General features: G+C 35.8%; 1 protein-coding gene across 1 annotated transcript; it reads left to right on the plus strand.

Annotated features, from left to right (window-relative positions):
* The first annotated feature begins 737 nt into the window (after positions 1–737).
* LOC111022708 (serine/threonine-protein phosphatase BSL1) lies at positions 738–17,720 on the plus strand. The gene is made up of 21 exons (XM_022299925.2): positions 738–1,165; positions 1,354–1,414; positions 1,515–1,593; positions 1,699–1,778; positions 1,858–1,952; positions 2,598–2,697; positions 2,794–2,863; positions 6,025–6,126; positions 6,377–6,458; positions 6,554–6,724; positions 7,008–7,197; positions 7,290–7,470; positions 7,550–7,714; positions 8,681–8,919; positions 10,067–10,151; positions 10,240–10,338; positions 10,413–10,612; positions 10,684–10,759; positions 15,553–15,688; positions 17,009–17,148; positions 17,241–17,720. The coding sequence occupies exons 1-21, from the start codon at positions 961–963 to the stop codon at positions 17,322–17,324; spliced, it is 2,640 nt and encodes an 879-aa protein (XP_022155617.1). The 5' UTR covers positions 738–960; the 3' UTR covers positions 17,325–17,720.
* The last annotated feature ends 216 nt before the right edge of the window (positions 17,721–17,936 follow it).

Genomic DNA, 17,936 nt, shown 5'->3' on the forward strand with positions numbered 1-17,936 from the left:
TTCCTCTCCAGTGAAAATTATAGTGAATAGTCGGTAGATCCAAATAACATTTTCTGTTCAGAGTTCAGACCAACGAATTTACTTCTTGTGAAATGGGTCAAACACCTGTTGCGAATGATGGTGGGCACGAGATGGCTTTTATACATACTTCCATTCTGACTGTCTCTCGTTGTTACATCATTTATCTCTCTGCACTTCACAATTTACACCTCCTAATTTCCACTCCAAAAAAAAAAAAAAAGAAATTGCACAAATTACATCTCTAAACTTTCGATTGCAAAAATTAAACTCTCACAACTTTCATAAAATGAAAATATTAGAACCCTTGAACTATGGAGGGTAAAAATTAAAGCCTTAAACTTAAAAAATTTGATATATTTTATTATCTCACTCATATTTCCTACTCTATTTTTTTTATTTTTATCTTGACAACACCTTCTCGAAAATTTAATTTTTATAATTGAAAGTTTATAGGTATAAGGAATAAGTTCAAACTTCACATTGGCCGGTATGTATGAATTATTCGTGAAATTAACTTTAACATTGGTAATTTAGGGATCCAAACTTTTTTAATTATGAAAGTTTGAGGATTTGATTTTTAAAATTGAAAATTTAAGGACAATAGAAATTTGCTAAAAAGAAAGAGAAAAAAGAAAGAAAGTTGTAGAAGTAAAACCAAGAGATTCAGCAGATAATGTCGAAGACCCATTTCGAAATTGAAGGTCGGAAGTCAAAGATCTCGAAGCCCCCCGCAAAACCCTCTTTTTACTTCATTACAAAAACAAAACCAAACAAGCAGATTTAGGAACGAGGGTCCGGAGTCTGGCTCGGGACCCACCACTACTGCTTGGATTCCACCTTTCTCATATATTTTTCTGGAAATTGGGAACTTCCGATCGTCTCTGGCTAGGTTTCGTTTGTTAGATCTAAAACTTCTACTCGGGGCGGCCTGGTTATAGAATGGGTTCGAAACCATGGCTGTACCCGGCTCCGTCTTATCGGGCACTGGAGACATATTGGGATATCGACGACGACGCTCCTGGGCCTCGCTGCGGTCACACCCTTACTGCCGTTGCTGCCACTAAATCCTGCGGCCCTCGTCTCATTCTCTTCGGCGGCGCCACAGCCATCGAGGGTGGAGCCGCATCTGCTGCTCCTGGAATCAGTAAGTTGCCTTCCAACCTTCTCTACTCCAATTAATCATTTTTATTTCTGCTTTGAGTGTTTGTCGTTACGTTTGTACCTATTTGAACAAGAAGATAGCCGATTGTAATTACATGAGTTTACCGCGAGGTGGGCTCTACTTTTGAATTCTTAAATTGGTTTTGTGATAATTCTATTGCATTCATGAAGGATTGGCGGGTGTGACCAATTCCGTGCACTCCTATGATGTTCTCACCAGGAAATGGACCAGGTATTACTTTATATACGTGTGTGACACGTATTTCAGTTCTTCCACTTGTGAAGTTGATCTGGATGTGCTTACTGTTATTGCTTGGATGTTTGGATATTAGAATCAGACCTGCTGGCGAGCCACCGTCACCAAGGGCTGCACATGCTGCAGCGGCAGTTGGTACCATGGTTGTTTTCCAGGTGACTGGATAAAAAATGTTGGCAAAAATTGAAAATTTTGGAGGCTTCCTTGTATGGTTTCTCACAGCGATATTTGTATTAACGAGTTTATGTTTATTTGGTTAGGGAGGCATTGGTCCGGCTGGGCATTCCACTGACGATCTCTATGTGCTTGATTTAACAAATGATAAATTCAAGTGGCACAGGTAAAGTTAGTTCCGGATCTTTGTACTTATGATGCAGGGGAAACCTTGGAATGGAACTTATCTAAAAATGTGAATATAGAGTGGTGGTACAAGGACAGGGACCCGGACCTCGCTATGGCCATGTGATGGACTTGGTTGCTCAAAGATATCTGGTGACTGTTAGCGGCAATGATGGTAGGTGCAAGTGAACAGTTGGTTATATGTTTATTATTTTATTGGACTTTGCATCTATTTTAATGCTTGGTTTGAAATACCAGGGATTAATTAAATTTCAAGAACAAGGAAATCCCAATCTATATACTTTTTAATGAAAACCAACTTTTGTTGGAGTGGGGCCACACAAAATGACAAAAAGACAAGTCTGAAATGAAAAGGCACAAAAGCCATTCTATGTACTTATAGATCTGTGTGTGCATCGATGCATATAAATATTTTTCCAATTGCGTTTCCTCCTTTGTGGTAGGATTGATTTGAAGTATGAAGTGCTTGTGATTTTCTCAATGTTTATAAATCTTGCCATAATATAGTTGTGTTCTCATCTATTAAATTGAGGCCAATTTATGATAATTGGGTAGATAAAGGTTATTTGATACTTTGTCCCTGAGAGATAACTTGGTGGCTTGGGGCCTCAAGGAATATCTTTGAGGTCTTGGATTCAAAGCACATGAAACGCAACTCCACCAAACGTATCCCTTGCATATGCACGGGTATGGAGATAGTGCGCATACCCCAGGTATAGGGGCATAAAGGCCAAAGGGCCACCGACTCCTGGGTAATTAACAAAAAAGGTTATTTGATACTTTTTATGTTCTTTATCAGGAAAAAGAGTTCTTTCTGATGCTTGGGCTCTTGATACTGCCCAGAAACCATATGCCTGGCAGAGGTTGAACCCGGAAGGTGATAGGCCATCTGCTAGAATGTTAGTTTGCTATCTGTGTACCACTGAATAAAATTTCCAGCGTTCTCTATCTTTATAAATTTTGGGAAGTTACAGTGTCCCACCCTTTTTTTATAGGTATGCAACGGCCAGTGCACGATCAGATGGCATGTTTTTGCTTTGTGGGGGAAGAGACTCTTCAGGCGCAGTATGATCAACCCTTTTCTAGTAGATATTATCTAACATAGACATTCATTCTAAACAAGAACTAGATGCTTATGTTCATGAACTTTTACATGGCATGTAGTATTTGATACCATGTAGTTTGTTGACAACGGAAGACTTTCTTCTTTCCTTTCTTAAATAAGTGTTATGTGTATACTATTTCTTATCCCCTTCAATCTATATTCAAACTAAATAACTGTTACAAATAACCTATAATTTTATTCAAGGAGGGCTTCTGGTCATCTTTCTTGTTTGTCAGTTTGCATAATACAATGTTCTTTGATTAAACCATAATGGGTTGACCTAGTGGTCAATAAGGATCGATGTAAATAGTAAAGATTGTAAAGAGTTTAGAAGGAATGAATTCAAGTTATATAGCCACCTACCTAGGATTTAATATCCTACGATTTACCTTGGCAACCAAATGTAGTAGGGTCAAGCGGTTGTCTCGTTAGATTAGTCGAGGTGCACGCTCTGGATACTCACGGATATAAAAAAAATTTACAATATTCTTTATATGAAGTTTCTTTAATTAGGGTCATTTTGGTTAGTATTTTAAATAGAATAGATGGAAAATATTGTCGATCAACTTTGATGGTTATGATTTTTTTTTAATTTTTATTTTTTTTATAAGAAACAATTTCACTGATGTACGAAATTACAAAATGAGGGAAAACCTCCCCAATCCAAATGAGTTATATAAAACTTCTCTAATTAGTAAAAAGTGAAGAAATTCCCCACCCTGAATCACCATCACTGAGGGGAGTTAGGAATGCTCTCTTCTCTCTCCTCTGGTAGGTTTTCAATTTCTTCGGTTCTTCAAGGTAATTTGAAGCTCGTCTTCTTCTTTGATTAGTACTGTTTCTTCGAGTTAGATTCAAGGATGGGTTCAAGTTTAAGATCAACTTGGTTATAACTTATTGTAGATTAAGGCTATAACCACATTGGATCATAATAAACAGGCTTTTGGAGAAAGATTTGGACCGTAGAAGAAGAGTTGCTGTAAATAAGAACATCCTGGAGCTTTTTCTCTTTGAACTTCAGCATTGTAAGGTCTAACTTTGTCATCCTTCTCTGTATTCCTGTCATTAATCATCAATGCTTCTCTAATCATTTCCCAAAATACAAGCCAACCTCACCTGCAGGAATCACGATACTTCTTCTACTACCTATATTAGAGAAGGTTGCACATTCAAAACTCCAACCAAATTGGTTTAGAAATTTCCTTGACCTTGAAGAAATGAACTTTTAACGGATATTAGATTAAATCCACAATAACCTCTTCAATCCATTGCAATTGATTCCAGGAAAAAAAAAAAAATCTCAAAGCGGTGATTCTTTCTTTTTTCCTCTAACATAAATCCTTCGTTAGATCGTCTAATGAAAAAATACCTATCTTTCACATAGCAGCTACTTGAAAACATGACGAATGACAATTAAATCTCTCTAATAGAACTGAAAAGACCACTGAGGAAATTTCAAAAGAACTCGAACTTAGGTAGGATTGAAAGACGAAAGACCTGAAAAGAGAGAGAAGAGAGAGAGCGTTCCATTGATGCCTCCAAATCTTACATTTTTCTTTTTCTTATAAGTGTGTTCTGGAAATAACGAATCATTCTGTAATTTTCTCCTTAAATTCACCACTTCAATATTTTCTTTTCCTCTGGTGTTATCCTCAATTAGCTTAGGATTTGGCTTAGCAACTGCTAGTACCTTCTTTCCATTTCCTTTGATTATGTCTGTGTAAGAAAATCTAGAATGATTCTTTGAAGAAACCTTTGCTTCATCTGAACTAATATTCCTTTTGCTTCGGGTCAATCGTTTTTTTTTATGAGAAACAATGCTTCTTCCATTGAGAAAAATAAAAATAGTTACAAAAGAACAACACGGGCATACAAGAAGACAGCCCCTGCAGAAAAGGACTCCAATCCAAAAGAATGATGCCTAATTGATAATTACAAGAGGCGTTAGTGACCAAACCCCATAAAGACGTATTATATCTAATAAGTTCCCAAACATAATCCTCCGACCTCTCCACCCCCCTAAACAGTCTATTGTTCCTCTCTAAGTTCGGGTCAATCGTGCTCTCAACATATCCCACAATGTCAACCAACCACTTTTGTTGTGCCCAAAAGGGACGACAACACTATTTCTCCCTCTAGAAATGAGCCAAATGACACATTCAACATAATTTATAAAGTTGGATCTAAATTTTTGAGTTTGCAAGTACCAAAATCGTTCTAACTTGTTTGAAAAATGCTCTTGAATTGGACTGTGCATGAACCAAATGAATGAGTTTTCAGACCAAGCTAACGGACAAGAATTAAGGGGCAACAAAGAATTTCTTTCTATATCTTCAATTAAAAACCCTCATTCTCATATCAAATACAATAGGGCTTGCTTTCAATACAACAACTATTGATTTCCTTATGGACAATTCAGTTTGGATAACGTGTTTAGGACACTCCGACACTCCAACACTTATCAGGCACGTATCGGGCACTTGTTAGCTCACTAGAGGTGTGTCACATACTAGTTGTACAAAGTGAGTATGGATTCGACACTTGTTAGACGTGTATGAACACTTGTTAAGCATAAGAAATTGACATAAATAGTAATATAGGACAAAATAATAAATTTTGAGAGGAAAATATATCACTTTAAGCATAAAGATGCATAAGCTTATTGACTTTTAAGTATAAAAATGCATAAGCTTATTGACTTTGAGTTTCCTTCTAGTATAAAAATGATATATACTTAAAAAAATGGTATATTTTAATAAATGTGTTATTGTCGTGTCCGTGTACTAGATTTTTAGAAAATAATGTCTCACCGTGTTGCTGTCGTGGCATATCTATGTCTCATATCTATATTCGTGCTTCTTAGATTTCTATTGCAAATGAAATATTTTTCACGGTAATCCAGTATTGAACACTTATTTATCTTGAATCCTGAAATGTCAACGAGGCTGAAACCTTGGACAAGAGAGTAGAGAGCATCCTTAGTTACGACCCGTGTTTTGCTTGAGGACCTGAAATTTTCCATTGGCTCGTCGTCTTGTCAAGACCTTTGGCAATTTGTTATGAGAAATATTTCTTTATTGAGACTTCTCCTCGCAATTATCATGTGTATTGTTCTTTCCAGCCATTAGCTGATGCATATGGGTTGCTGATGCATAGAAATGGTCAGTGGGAGTGGACCCTTGCTCCTGGGGTATCTCCATCACCTAGGTATCAACATGCTGCAGTAAGTGACCGACTAATTCTACAAACTAGTGGTTAAAAGTTTCAGTTCTTACAATATTAGGTTTTGTGCTGAATTTGATGCATGATTATGAGGTTCTTTGTACTTGTTCAACTTTGCTTGTGGATTTCAGATCATGTTTTTGTTGCTTACTTCTTCCACTCCACCCCTCCCTTGGGGGCGGCTAGTTTCATTTTGGGTGCTCAAACCATGTGACCATCTGAATTTTTCTATTTGGCCTGTGTGTTATTAGGTTTTTGTTGGTGCACGACTGCACGTTACAGGAGGTGTTCTTAGGGGTGGACGTGCAATAGAAGGTGAAGCAGCTATTGCAGGTACTCTTTGCTATTACAGGGTGACAGTTATTGTTCTGTAACTGCATTATATATCTATTTATGCCGTGTTTATTTGTTTTCATTGCATTTAATAGTATTGGACACTGCTGCTGGAGTATGGTTGGATAGAAATGGGCTGGTAACTTCATCACGTGCGAACAAGGGTCACCCTGATTACGATCCCTCTTTGGAGCTTATGCGTCGCTGTCGGCATGCAGCTGCATCGGTTGGTGTCCGAATTTACATTTATGGTGGTCTTAGAGGGGGTAAGAAAATGTTAAGAGAAGTTGTTATACTTGCATGCTGACACCCTGTATTTTGGAGTTTTGTATGAGAAAGCAGCAATGTAATCTGGTGGTTATACACGAGGCACACTTGCACTCTGTAAGTTGTACTTTGATTTTCTTTCCACAAACCTGTGTTTCAGATGTTAGATACTTGCAACTTCTAACTAATTTTATCTGGATCTTATGTTTGACCTACATTTGAAGTAATGAATTAGTTTCTTGTTCCATCTTTTTTCACTGTCATAAAGATATTGTTTTGCAGATATGCTGCTAGATGATTTCTTGGTTGCAGAAAATTCATCTTTTCAGTCTGATATCAATTCTCCTGCAATAACATCCGAGAGAGCATCTCTTATAACAAGTTCCAAAGTCAATCAATCTAATACAAGTTCATCTACGACATTACCATCCTCTGATGGTGAACTGGAGAATCCTTCCGCTGGAGGCATGAGGTATTATTCTGAACATCTTTTCTCACCCTTGCTCTTAGTATGTTCAGTTTGGTGAAAATATTTTATGTAATCTCTTTCGGTATGGATAAAAGTTCTATGGAGAAATTGAGGGAGGCTTCTGCTGCTGAAGCTGAGGCTGCTAATGCTGTTTGGCATGCGGTTCAGGCTGCTTCTGCTGAAGACACATCTGTTTCAGATGACAACTCACGAGCTGCTGAAACAACTTCAGATGGTAGTGACTACGAGGCTGATGTCCGGTTGCATCCAAGAGCTGTGTGTTCTCTGTGAAATTGTTAACATTTTATGACTTTTTTACGTTCTTGCTCTGATGTTATTTATTTGCTTGCTCCAGGTTGTAGTAGCTAAAGAGGCTATGGGTAACCTGGGTGGAATGGTGAGGCAATTGTCTTTAGATCAATTTGAAAACGAGAGCAGAAGAATGATTCCATCGAACGACTTGTCATATCCAACCAAGAAGTTCACCAGGCAGAAATCTCCTCAGGGCTTGCACAAGAAGGTTTATCGAAGCAGCATATGAAAACTGATTTATTCCTTATTTTAGAGGTTTTCTAAATGAAGCAATCTTTTCATTGATAATTGAAATTCAATAACAAGAAAAAACGAGAAAATAAGTGTAATTAGGAGCACAGATCCAAAACCCCCAATATATAATATAACAAAGAAAATCTCCTATTGTTCTTGATATGCTGTGAAGAGCAATTACTATACAACGAAGATAAAGAACACCAAGAAACAGCTTTATATTGAGCTACATCCATGCTTTTACTCCACTCCAAAAATTTGTCTTCAAATATCCTTTGATTTCTTTCCAACCATAACTTTGAAATAATTGCGTTAAACATATGTAGCCATATCAACTTTGGTTTGTTTCAATTTGATACCACAGAGAAGTTGAAGCATCCCATCCTTAGCATGATTGTCCAGTTCCCAAATGATATTGAAGTTCTGAAACAGATATTGCCAGTGTCTTTGGGCAAACAGAAAAATGTGATCTTGGTCTTCATACAAAGTGCACGTATTGATGGCTGTAGGATAATCGCAGGCAGTTTTATTCAAAGTCTTTCAACTGTATTCAAACCACCATTTTGCAGAATCCATATTAAGATATTAATCTTCTTTAGACTTTTGGATTTCCAGTAAGCTTTCAACCAAGCTTTGTAAATTCTAGGAGGATTGTTGAGGGTTTTTATTTTTATTTTTTAACAAGAAACAAACTTCTCACTGATAATGAAATTGGAAAGATGGATTGTTGAGAGCTTTTACTTGCTCATTTCTTATACATTCTCTTGTTGCCTGCATCTTAGTTGGTGGATTTTGTATAGCCTTGTATGTTTGCCCGTGTTTGCTTGACCCATGAACAATAACTTTTTGATTTTGTTCTATGTCATATAAACCATTTCAGGCTTTTTTTAATTTTATTTTCATATCTGTATGTTGTTATTTTTCTTTAATTTTTTTGCAGGTCATTTCGATTTTACTTAGACCTCGGAATTGGAAAGCCCCAGCCAATAGGAGGTTTTTTCTTGATTCCTATGAAGTCGGCGAGCTTTGTTATGCTGCTGAGCAGATATTTATGCATGAACCGACAGTTCTACAGCTTAAAGCTCCAGTTAAAGTATTCGGTGATCTTCACGGACAATTTGGTGATTTGATGAGGCTTTTTGATGAGTATGGATTTCCCTCCACAGCTGGAGATATAACGTGAGTATAGGCAATTGAGATTGCATTACAACTCCTTTCTTCCTACAATAGCATCCAGGTGGTAATTTTTATTTTGAATCAACTTGAAATCTTTAGCATCTTCGCTATACGAGCTCTGCACTTGTCTTTTAGTTTTTAGAAGTTGGTGTTTAGGTTACATCTTATTCTTAATGTTGTTTTTAATCTTGAATTGATTTTCCATTGATCCCTGACAGTTTTTCTTTTTTAATCTATAGTTATTTTTGGTCGTCCATCATGACAGTTTTTCTATACTTTTGTCCAATTGGTGAGGTTGTATGTACCTGTCTTGGACTGGGAAGGATTCTCCTCTTCCATAGTTTCATACAATGAATGAAATTGTTTTGGAAAAAAAAGAAGCTATAACAATGTATAAACGTAGCTGAAAAGTGCGCTAACACTGATTAGGAAGCCTTTTGCCATTCTTTGTTGTGTGGATATTTTTTTGTTTTTTTCATTTCATCTATCAATAAAATCATTCTTTAAACAAAGAAGAGAATGTACAATAAGGATGTTGAATGTAGGTCAGGTTCGTGACCACTTTAGGTTGCAGTTTCTCTCTGTAGTCTCTTTGTTCTTCCTTCCCCTTTTTCTGAATTATTAATACATTTATTCGTATATTCAGATAAATACATAAATGAAAGAACCGGTTGCTCATTGTGAATGTAGCAAGTAGTTCTGTTGCTGAACCCGTAGTCAATATTGAACTGATGATGTATGATCTCTGCATTTTCCTGAGTTAGAGAAGGTTCATGGGATTGAATTATGGTAAAAAGTTGCTTGGATTTCTGGTGTTTGACATTGACCATGCAAATGTTAAACCTGTTGGTTCCTTCATCTTGCATTTAGTTTAAATTTCAGAGATTAGGTGTTTAAACCTGTTGGGTACTTAGATTATTGGTGGTTGTTTCATAATAAATATTATTTTGCAATCACTTGAATTTTAGAGATCACTGTGTTCAGTGAAGCTTCCCCCTATTTGTCGAAGTACAGGTTATTGTGCTGTTCAAGTAATCTTTGATATATGCCACCTGAACCTATCAGATCTCTTATAATCACAGCACTAAATAGTTTGAACTTGTCAGCTATCATCTTGATTCCCTTTACGAATTGATCATCTTAAAAATAGGTACATTGATTACTTGTTTTTGGGAGATTATGTTGACCGAGGACAGCATAGCTTGGAGACTATAACTTTGCTTCTCGCTCTCAAGGCAAGATTGTATTTTAACATTTGTTATTTATTTGTTATGTCACTCTTATAAGTTATAACTGTATATTGAGCTGGTCATGAATTTGCAGATTGAATACCCTGATAATGTTCACTTAATACGTGGAAACCATGAGGCTGCTGATATAAATGCGCTATTTGGTTTTCGTCTTGAATGCATAGAGAGAATGGTAGGAATGGATATGTATTTACAATTTTAATATCACTTAAAGTTAATTAGAGCCAATAACGTAGGTGTCTGTAGGGAGAGAGTGATGGAATTTGGGCTTGGACACGCTTCAATCAACTATTCAACTACCTTCCACTTGCTGCACTGATTGAAAAGAAAATTATCTGCATGCATGGAGGCATAGGGCGATCAATACACACGGTTGAACAAATAGAGAAGCTTGAAAGACCCATTACAATGGATGCAGGATCTATTATTTTGATGGATCTGCTCTGGTATATTTAAATTCTTTGTACTTCCTCTTTGTTGTTTCCTTCCGATTGTGGATTATTGGGTCTGTTTGCAGGTCTGATCCAACGGAAAATGATAGTGTTGAGGGTCTGAGACCAAATGCTAGGGGGCCCGGTCTTGTCACCTTCGGGGTATGCTAGTTATCTTTTGCTACATATATACACATAAGATTTGAGTGTGCTTTTCTATATGAACTTTTCATGAATGCAAGGATCAGAGATAGGGAAGAGATGATGTAAACCATATTCTCGATTTGTGTTGAGCTATAAGTTCAAGAAGATGTTACCTAGCTTGTTAGGTCACTGAGCCGAGCCTTAGCTAGTTGTTAGTGTTCTGCTATTCCCTAAGAAGCACGGACACAGACACGACATGGACACGGCAATACGCTAATTTATAAAATTATAGGACACAGACACGTTGGGGATACATTACTTTTTTTTTTTTTTTTAAAAGATAATATATGCATATGAATTGATTATAGTAATACTTTTGCATAAATTGAACAAAACAAATAAAAATGTACTTAACATTACAAAATCTATTATCCAACTTACACTTCAAATTTAAAAAGAAGTAAAATCGGTCTTTCATACAAGAAAAAACTAAAATTTTTATCTTCTCATCTCAAACTTCCACAATGTCTTCATCTTGATCACCACTAGGTCCACTGCGAGAGGATGGTAGGGTTTTGTTGACTTGGTGTGGAAGGCAGGAGGAAGGCAAAAAAAAAAAAAGAAGAGAACAATTTAGGGTTTTGTCTTTTTTTAAGTTTTCTTTTGTTTTTCAATTTTTTTATTCAAAAAAATTTGGGCCCACGCCTGTTGCGCCGTGTTTAGTGTCCCGCCCCAAGTGTCCGAATGTGTCCCCGCATGTTCGGGGCGTGTCCGTAATTTAAAAAAAAAAATTGGACACGCCATGTGTCCGAAGCGTGTCCGGACTTATCGGTGTCCGATAAGGACACTCCACCTAAAATGGAGTGTCAATGCTTCCTAGGTTATTCCTATCGGTTGGCAAGTTAGCAGTCGGTTAAGACTGTAAACTGACTTATATTGATGATACCTGCCACGCTAATTGGAGGGCAGCTACTTTAAAAAAATTATGATTCATCCAGTGTTTTCGAGGCGCACCCAGGCAAGCGCCTAAGGCGAGGGGCGAGGCGATTTCGCCTGAGTGAGCCTTGAGTGGTGCCAGGGCGACCGCCTTCAACCGGGCGCTCGCCTTGGTGCGCCTCACTGCTCCTTGGCGCGCCCTCGCCTTATGGCGAGGCGAGCGCTTGGTTGAAGGGGCGGGCACATCAAACTTTTTTATTTATTTATTTATTTTTTTAAATCAGTTTAACTCAATAAAAATCCACCTCATAACGAAAATAAACAAAAAGAGAACGAAAAGTTTAAAAAAGAAGAAGATGAAGAGAGGAGAAAAGTAGAATTGTAGGAGATAAGAAGGGAGATAATAGAGATGGTAGAGTTGAAGGAAGAAGAAAATTTGAGGCAGAGCATGTTGAAGAAGAAAAGCTTGAGGAGGAGAAGAGCTTTTCTTTTTTTGTAGAGTACGAGAAGAAGAAAAAAATGAGGGCAGTACTAAAGAAAGAAAAGTTTGAAAAGTTTGAAGGCAACACATTTTTCTATGTGCTTGTTTCCCATAAACACAGCTATTTATTATAAATACAGTTTCCCATAAATACAACTATTTCTATTTAATTCTTTAGCATTATTGAACTATTTATTTACCATTTATTTTAAATACAATTTTCTCTCTGCTTCTTTTTTCTTTAATCTGAATATTTTTATTTTTCTCAATTATTTAAATTAATTTTTATTTGAATATATATATATATATATTTTAATTTTCACATTTTATTGAATATTTATTTATTTTACATCTAAATTATTAATAAATATTATTTATTAAATATTTTATTCAGTGTGCCTCGCTTCACTCAGGCCTCGCCTTTTTATCGCCTCTCGCCTTGGGGCGATCAAAGGGCTTGTCGCCTTGAAGTGCGCCTTGCGCCTTGAAAACACTGGATTCATCACATTTTGGCATCAGAGCATTACATAATTTTATGGCGGGTGGAGAAAAATATGGTAGACAGCACCAGCGGTGTGCGAGCACACGAGAGAGAAAAGTAAGAGAAGATTGTACTCAATAAACAAGTTAGTTTGATAGAGGACCAATCACAGAGGAAACGTTAGTGGAGAACTCACTAGGGGGATTCCTAAATTTGAGGTCTTTTTTATTCATTCAGGATGAGACTTGTGTGATTTAGGGAGGATTTTTGGATTGACATTGGTCTCCTTTGTTCATTTTGCTCATTTTTTCCTCTCATCTACATCTTTTATTTCACAAAAGTTGAGTGCAGTTTTCCTATCCTTTATTCATCAGGGGGCTTCATTTCTTATAATTTTTACCTTGGTCATGTTTAACACGGAAGCTGTTGTCTATCCTCCTTGCTTTCCCTTTTATGATTGGTTTATTTTTATTGTAAGATTGCATTTGAGCTTATGACCTTGTTTCTTGAACAGGATATGTCCTGTTCCATAGGTTGTACTAATACATTCTTTAAGTTCTAAGGATTGTGTTTGAACTTTTGATTCTTTACCTAGTTTGGAAGATTAAAATCTCATGACTAGTTGCATCGGAGGATTAATTCTTCTTGGTCTTGGTTTTTTGTTAGTATGTTTTATAAACAGAGTATCTAGCCAATATGAGGTTACCTCAACGGTAATTGGCAACTGTCTCTAATCAAGAGGTCATGAGTTCGAATCTCTCCACCTCCACTTGTTGTACTCAAAACAAACGGAGTATCTGAGGTCATTTGAAAAATATTTTGTTTTTTATTTTTAGTTTTTGGTTTTTAGTTTTTTAAAAACGGACGTCTTAAATAACCACTTTTATTTTATGTTTCTGTTTTTTAAAAATGATTTTGAAATTCTTAGTAAATTTCAAAAACCAAAAAATTAGTTTTGATAACAGATTTATATTTTTTAAAATCTCATTGTTTCTTCTAATGCTGATTTTTTTCCTCTTCGACATTTCTCTCCAACAAATTTCTATAAAATTTTTGACTCTTTGAGTTTGTCTCTTTAAAAAGTTTAACTTTCTCCCTCTAAGATTCTCATCACTAGAATTAAGTTCTATTTAACATATATCTCTCTAAAAATTGAATATTTTCTCAAACTTTTCTCTCTAAACTTTTTTCACTAAAACTTCCCTCTCTATAACTTTTCCTTTTCTAAAAATTTTCCCTCAGGCTTTTCTTAGCTTTCTAATTTACTTTTGTCTAAACTGTGTATCTCTGCCTTTACTCCATCTAATTAAAAAAAAAAAAAATTCTCTAACTATAATTTTTTTTTTCTTTCTAATTTATTTTTCGTGCACTAAATACATCTCTAACTTTTCTGTCTAAATTTTTTCTCTTTAAGATTTCTTTCACGATTTTTCTCTCTTTCTAATTTTGCTTTCTTTCTCTAACGTATCTTTGCTCTCAACTTTATCCTCTAAAATTTTTCTTCTTGTCTCTAACTTTTCTCTCCTTAAAATTTCTCTTTTCTGACTAATATTATCTCTAACATACCTCTCACTCACTTAACTCTTTAAAATCTCTCTCTAAAAAGTCTCTATCTTTCTAAACTTTTATTTCTATGCCTCTCCATCAGGTATGACAAAATTTTTCATGTGTTGAGATCGAGGATGGTAATCAGAGGAAGTTTTCCCTCAAATTTTTTTCTAGGACAACGAAGGGGAATGCATTCCCTTGCCTGCACTAACCTCGTCCTCATTTCTTTTCTCTTAATAATTAATATATTTTATACGAACTTTTTTACTACATTGTGCATAAAAATATTGACCAATTTTTTCATGTAAATTAGATATAATTTACATATATTTCTTACTCTTTTAAAATTTTTAATTGAAATTAATTACTAGATAGGTAATTTTTCCTACGAGGATCTCTATACCCAAACGAAGATTCCTCGGCCCCAACACCTCGACTCCCCAAATTGGAGAAGTTTCTTGTAACTCCATTGGTTTTTGGGGTCCCCTTTTGTTATTTCATACGTCAATGAAATTGTTTCTTATAATATATATATATATATATATATATATATATATATAACAGAAAATAAAAAATAAAAAAAACCAAAAATGTAAAATGGTTATCAAATCGAGTCTAATTATTTGAATCACATTCTTATGTTATTTCAAATGCTTCACTATGGCTAAGTTCAAAAGCTTCTGTGCTCTCTCCAATCTCTTTGCAAACTATTCCCCTCCCATGATTTGTTCTAATTGGGAGGCTTTTTTGTGTAATGTTTAGATTTCTTTTATTCTCTATACTAAGTTTGTTTTAGTTGTTTCTTTCTTTTATTTTTTCACCCTTCTTCCTTACCCCTCATTTCACCCCTTTGGGGGTTTGTATCTTTGAACAATTTTTGTTTCTTTAAATTTATCAATGAAAAATTCGTTTCTTGTTAAAAATGTTATTTCAACGAAAAATTGGAGTAAATGTTTAGATAATTACTGTGTGAGTTTGGCTTATAGTAAGAATTGTGAGGTGCTTTTTTATTTGCTTGCCTTTAGAGCCCACTTTCTTTTCTTTGAAACATTTAATAGAAGAACAAGAAATTTTAAGGGTATAGAGAGGTCTTGGGCCTTTGTTTTTTGTTCCCAACCATTAGAGCTGTTTTTTTTAATCTTCATTATGGACACCTATTTGTTTCATACTTTTTTCCTTTCTCATAGCTCTTGCTTTGGTGATTTTCTCTATTTTAATAAAAGACGGTCTCATAAGAAATTAACACGGAAAAAAAATCTTTGTATGGCAAAAGATGTTCTAATTCGCTAACACAACATAAGGAGTTGGGCCTGTGAACCGACAGTTTGAATTTAGCATTATTTTATTTTATATGTGCTCTTGCAGCCCGATCGCGTTACGGAATTCTGCAAGAAAAATAAATTACAGCTCATAATAAGAGCCCACGAATGTGTCATGGACGGATTTGAACGATTTGCTCAGGGACAATTAATCACTCTATTCTCTGCCACTAACTATTGTGGTAAGTAAAACTTATAGATTCTTTTTGGTTAAGTTACAAATTTAATGTTGGATAAACTTTAATAGTTGTGTTTATTTAGTCCTTCAATTTAAAGTTTCAATTACATCTTTAAAGTCTTTATTTTAATTTTAACATGTTAACGTTATTACTCAAATATTAACCTGACATGTTAATTTTGAACTAACAACTTGTGATTTGGAACAACATTGGCACAAGGGAGTAAGCTAGCTCAATCCTAGGCAGGCTAGACTAATTTGAAATTGGATTTTTTATGTCTGCTATTATTTTATTTAGTTAACCTATCCCCTTGTTCATGTCGTACCAAATCATAATTTGTTAGTCTAGTCAATAATCAATGTGTTATGTTAACATTTAAATAAGGATAAAATATACTTTTGGTTTCTGAAGTTTGGAGTAAGTATCCTATTTAGTTACTAAAGTTTCAAATAGATACTTTTGGTCTCTGAAGTTTGTAAGATTATTCTAAATGGTCCCTAACATACTTTGACCGTAATTTGACTAACGTTAAGATGATGTGGTAGTTAAGTGGTATTGTTGATTTGGAAAAATATAATAATATAATAATATTTTTATTATGACTAGATTTTTCATCTCTTTCCCTCTTTCTTCTTCCTCCCTCCTTCCTCTCTTCTCCTCCTTCGTCCCTTCTCTGGAGAACCGCCACCTGCCATCCCACTCCTCTTCAGGCAATAACCTTCGCTGTCGTCCAGATCTGGCTCCTCTTCACATGAAGAAGAATGAAAAGTAAAGAGGAGGAGGAACTTCCTCTTTAAAGATCTGGAAGAGAAGTCTCGAAGATGGCAAGGGTGGTCGCCTGAAAAGGAGCAAAACGGCGGGCATCAGTGAGGAAACAGCGGTGGGAGGCGGCGGCAGTTTGCCAAAGTATGGGAGGAGGAGAGAGGAAGGAGAAGGTAGGAAATGAAAAGTCTAGTCTCAAAAATATCATTAAATTATTATATTTGGTCAAATCTTCCATGTTATCTCAACCTTAGTCAACAAACTAACGGTCAAAGTATGTTAGGAACTATTAGAACCATTTTACAAACGTTGAGGACCAAAAGTGTCCATTTTGAAACTATAGGGATCAAATAGGTACCTACTTTAAGTTTCATGACAACACAATAGAGATGTTAATGAAAATGAATTATTAAAATTTAAATAGAAAGTTCAAATACCTAAGTGAAGCTTCTTCAAGCATCATCAACATTTTAGAACTAGATTGGTAATTTATCCGTTCCATTTCTACCGTTAATGGTCCTGCATTGTAATGTTACTGGACCTATCTGATTCGGTCTGCAGGAACTGCAAACAATGCTGGTGCCATATTGGTTATTGGGAGGGGATTGGTGGTGGTTCCAAAGTTGATTCATCCATTGCCACCTCCCCTCCAGTCACCAGAGACATCTCCGGAACGCATCATAGACGACACTTGGATGCAGGTAGAGAACCCTTTGAATTTAAATGTACAAGAAGCCAAGTACTGGCGGAGCATGGATTTTGTTGAGCAGCAACCTTGTTTTTGTTCTTTCAGGAACTTAACATTCAGAGACCTCCAACTCCAACCCGTGGCCGCCCACAGCCTGATCTAGATCGCAGTTCTCTTGCTTATATATGAATTTACTTGATTGGTCATAAGTTTAAGGATCGGTGTGATTCTCCAGTACCCTCAGTGAGCAACATCTTCCGCCTTTCAACACAAAAAATGATTGCGCCAAGAAGTTTATGGAAGAGAAATACAACACTGATGTGACACAGCATAAAACAGTGGTTTAATTTTTTGGCATTTCAGTCACATTTTTATAGTTGTAATATATGTGACGTTAGTTTGTGGGGGTACGTTAGGTTGTAGAATCTGGTGCTGAACTTAGATGATTTTGCAGGGATTGTGTTGGCGATGTAGAATAAACTATTTGTGTATTTATTTTTCACCTCTACATGTGTTTCGAACTGACTCTTAATTCCCAAGTCTAATCAGAATATATTGGTGATGCATTCTTCACCTAAAGCTGTACGTTATACATGTCAATCCTTGAGTGGTTTTAACCGAGTGTCCTCTATGCGATTCAAAGCAAATGTAAGTTGGTAGAGGCAATGTGCCCACATTAGATAACACTCTGGAAACCGCTTGTTTGAATTTCGGATTCTGTTTGTTGTTTGTGGATTTACTTTTTATTTTTAGGTTAAAAAATACATTTGGTCTCTGAAATAAGATTTAGTCCCTATATTT

Source organism: Momordica charantia, assembly GCF_013281855.1.
Source record: "Momordica charantia cultivar OHB3-1 chromosome 6 unlocalized genomic scaffold, Mcharantia_2.0 BLBB01000006.1, whole genome shotgun sequence".
In the NCBI taxonomy this organism is placed as follows: domain Eukaryota; kingdom Viridiplantae; phylum Streptophyta; class Magnoliopsida; order Cucurbitales; family Cucurbitaceae; genus Momordica; species Momordica charantia.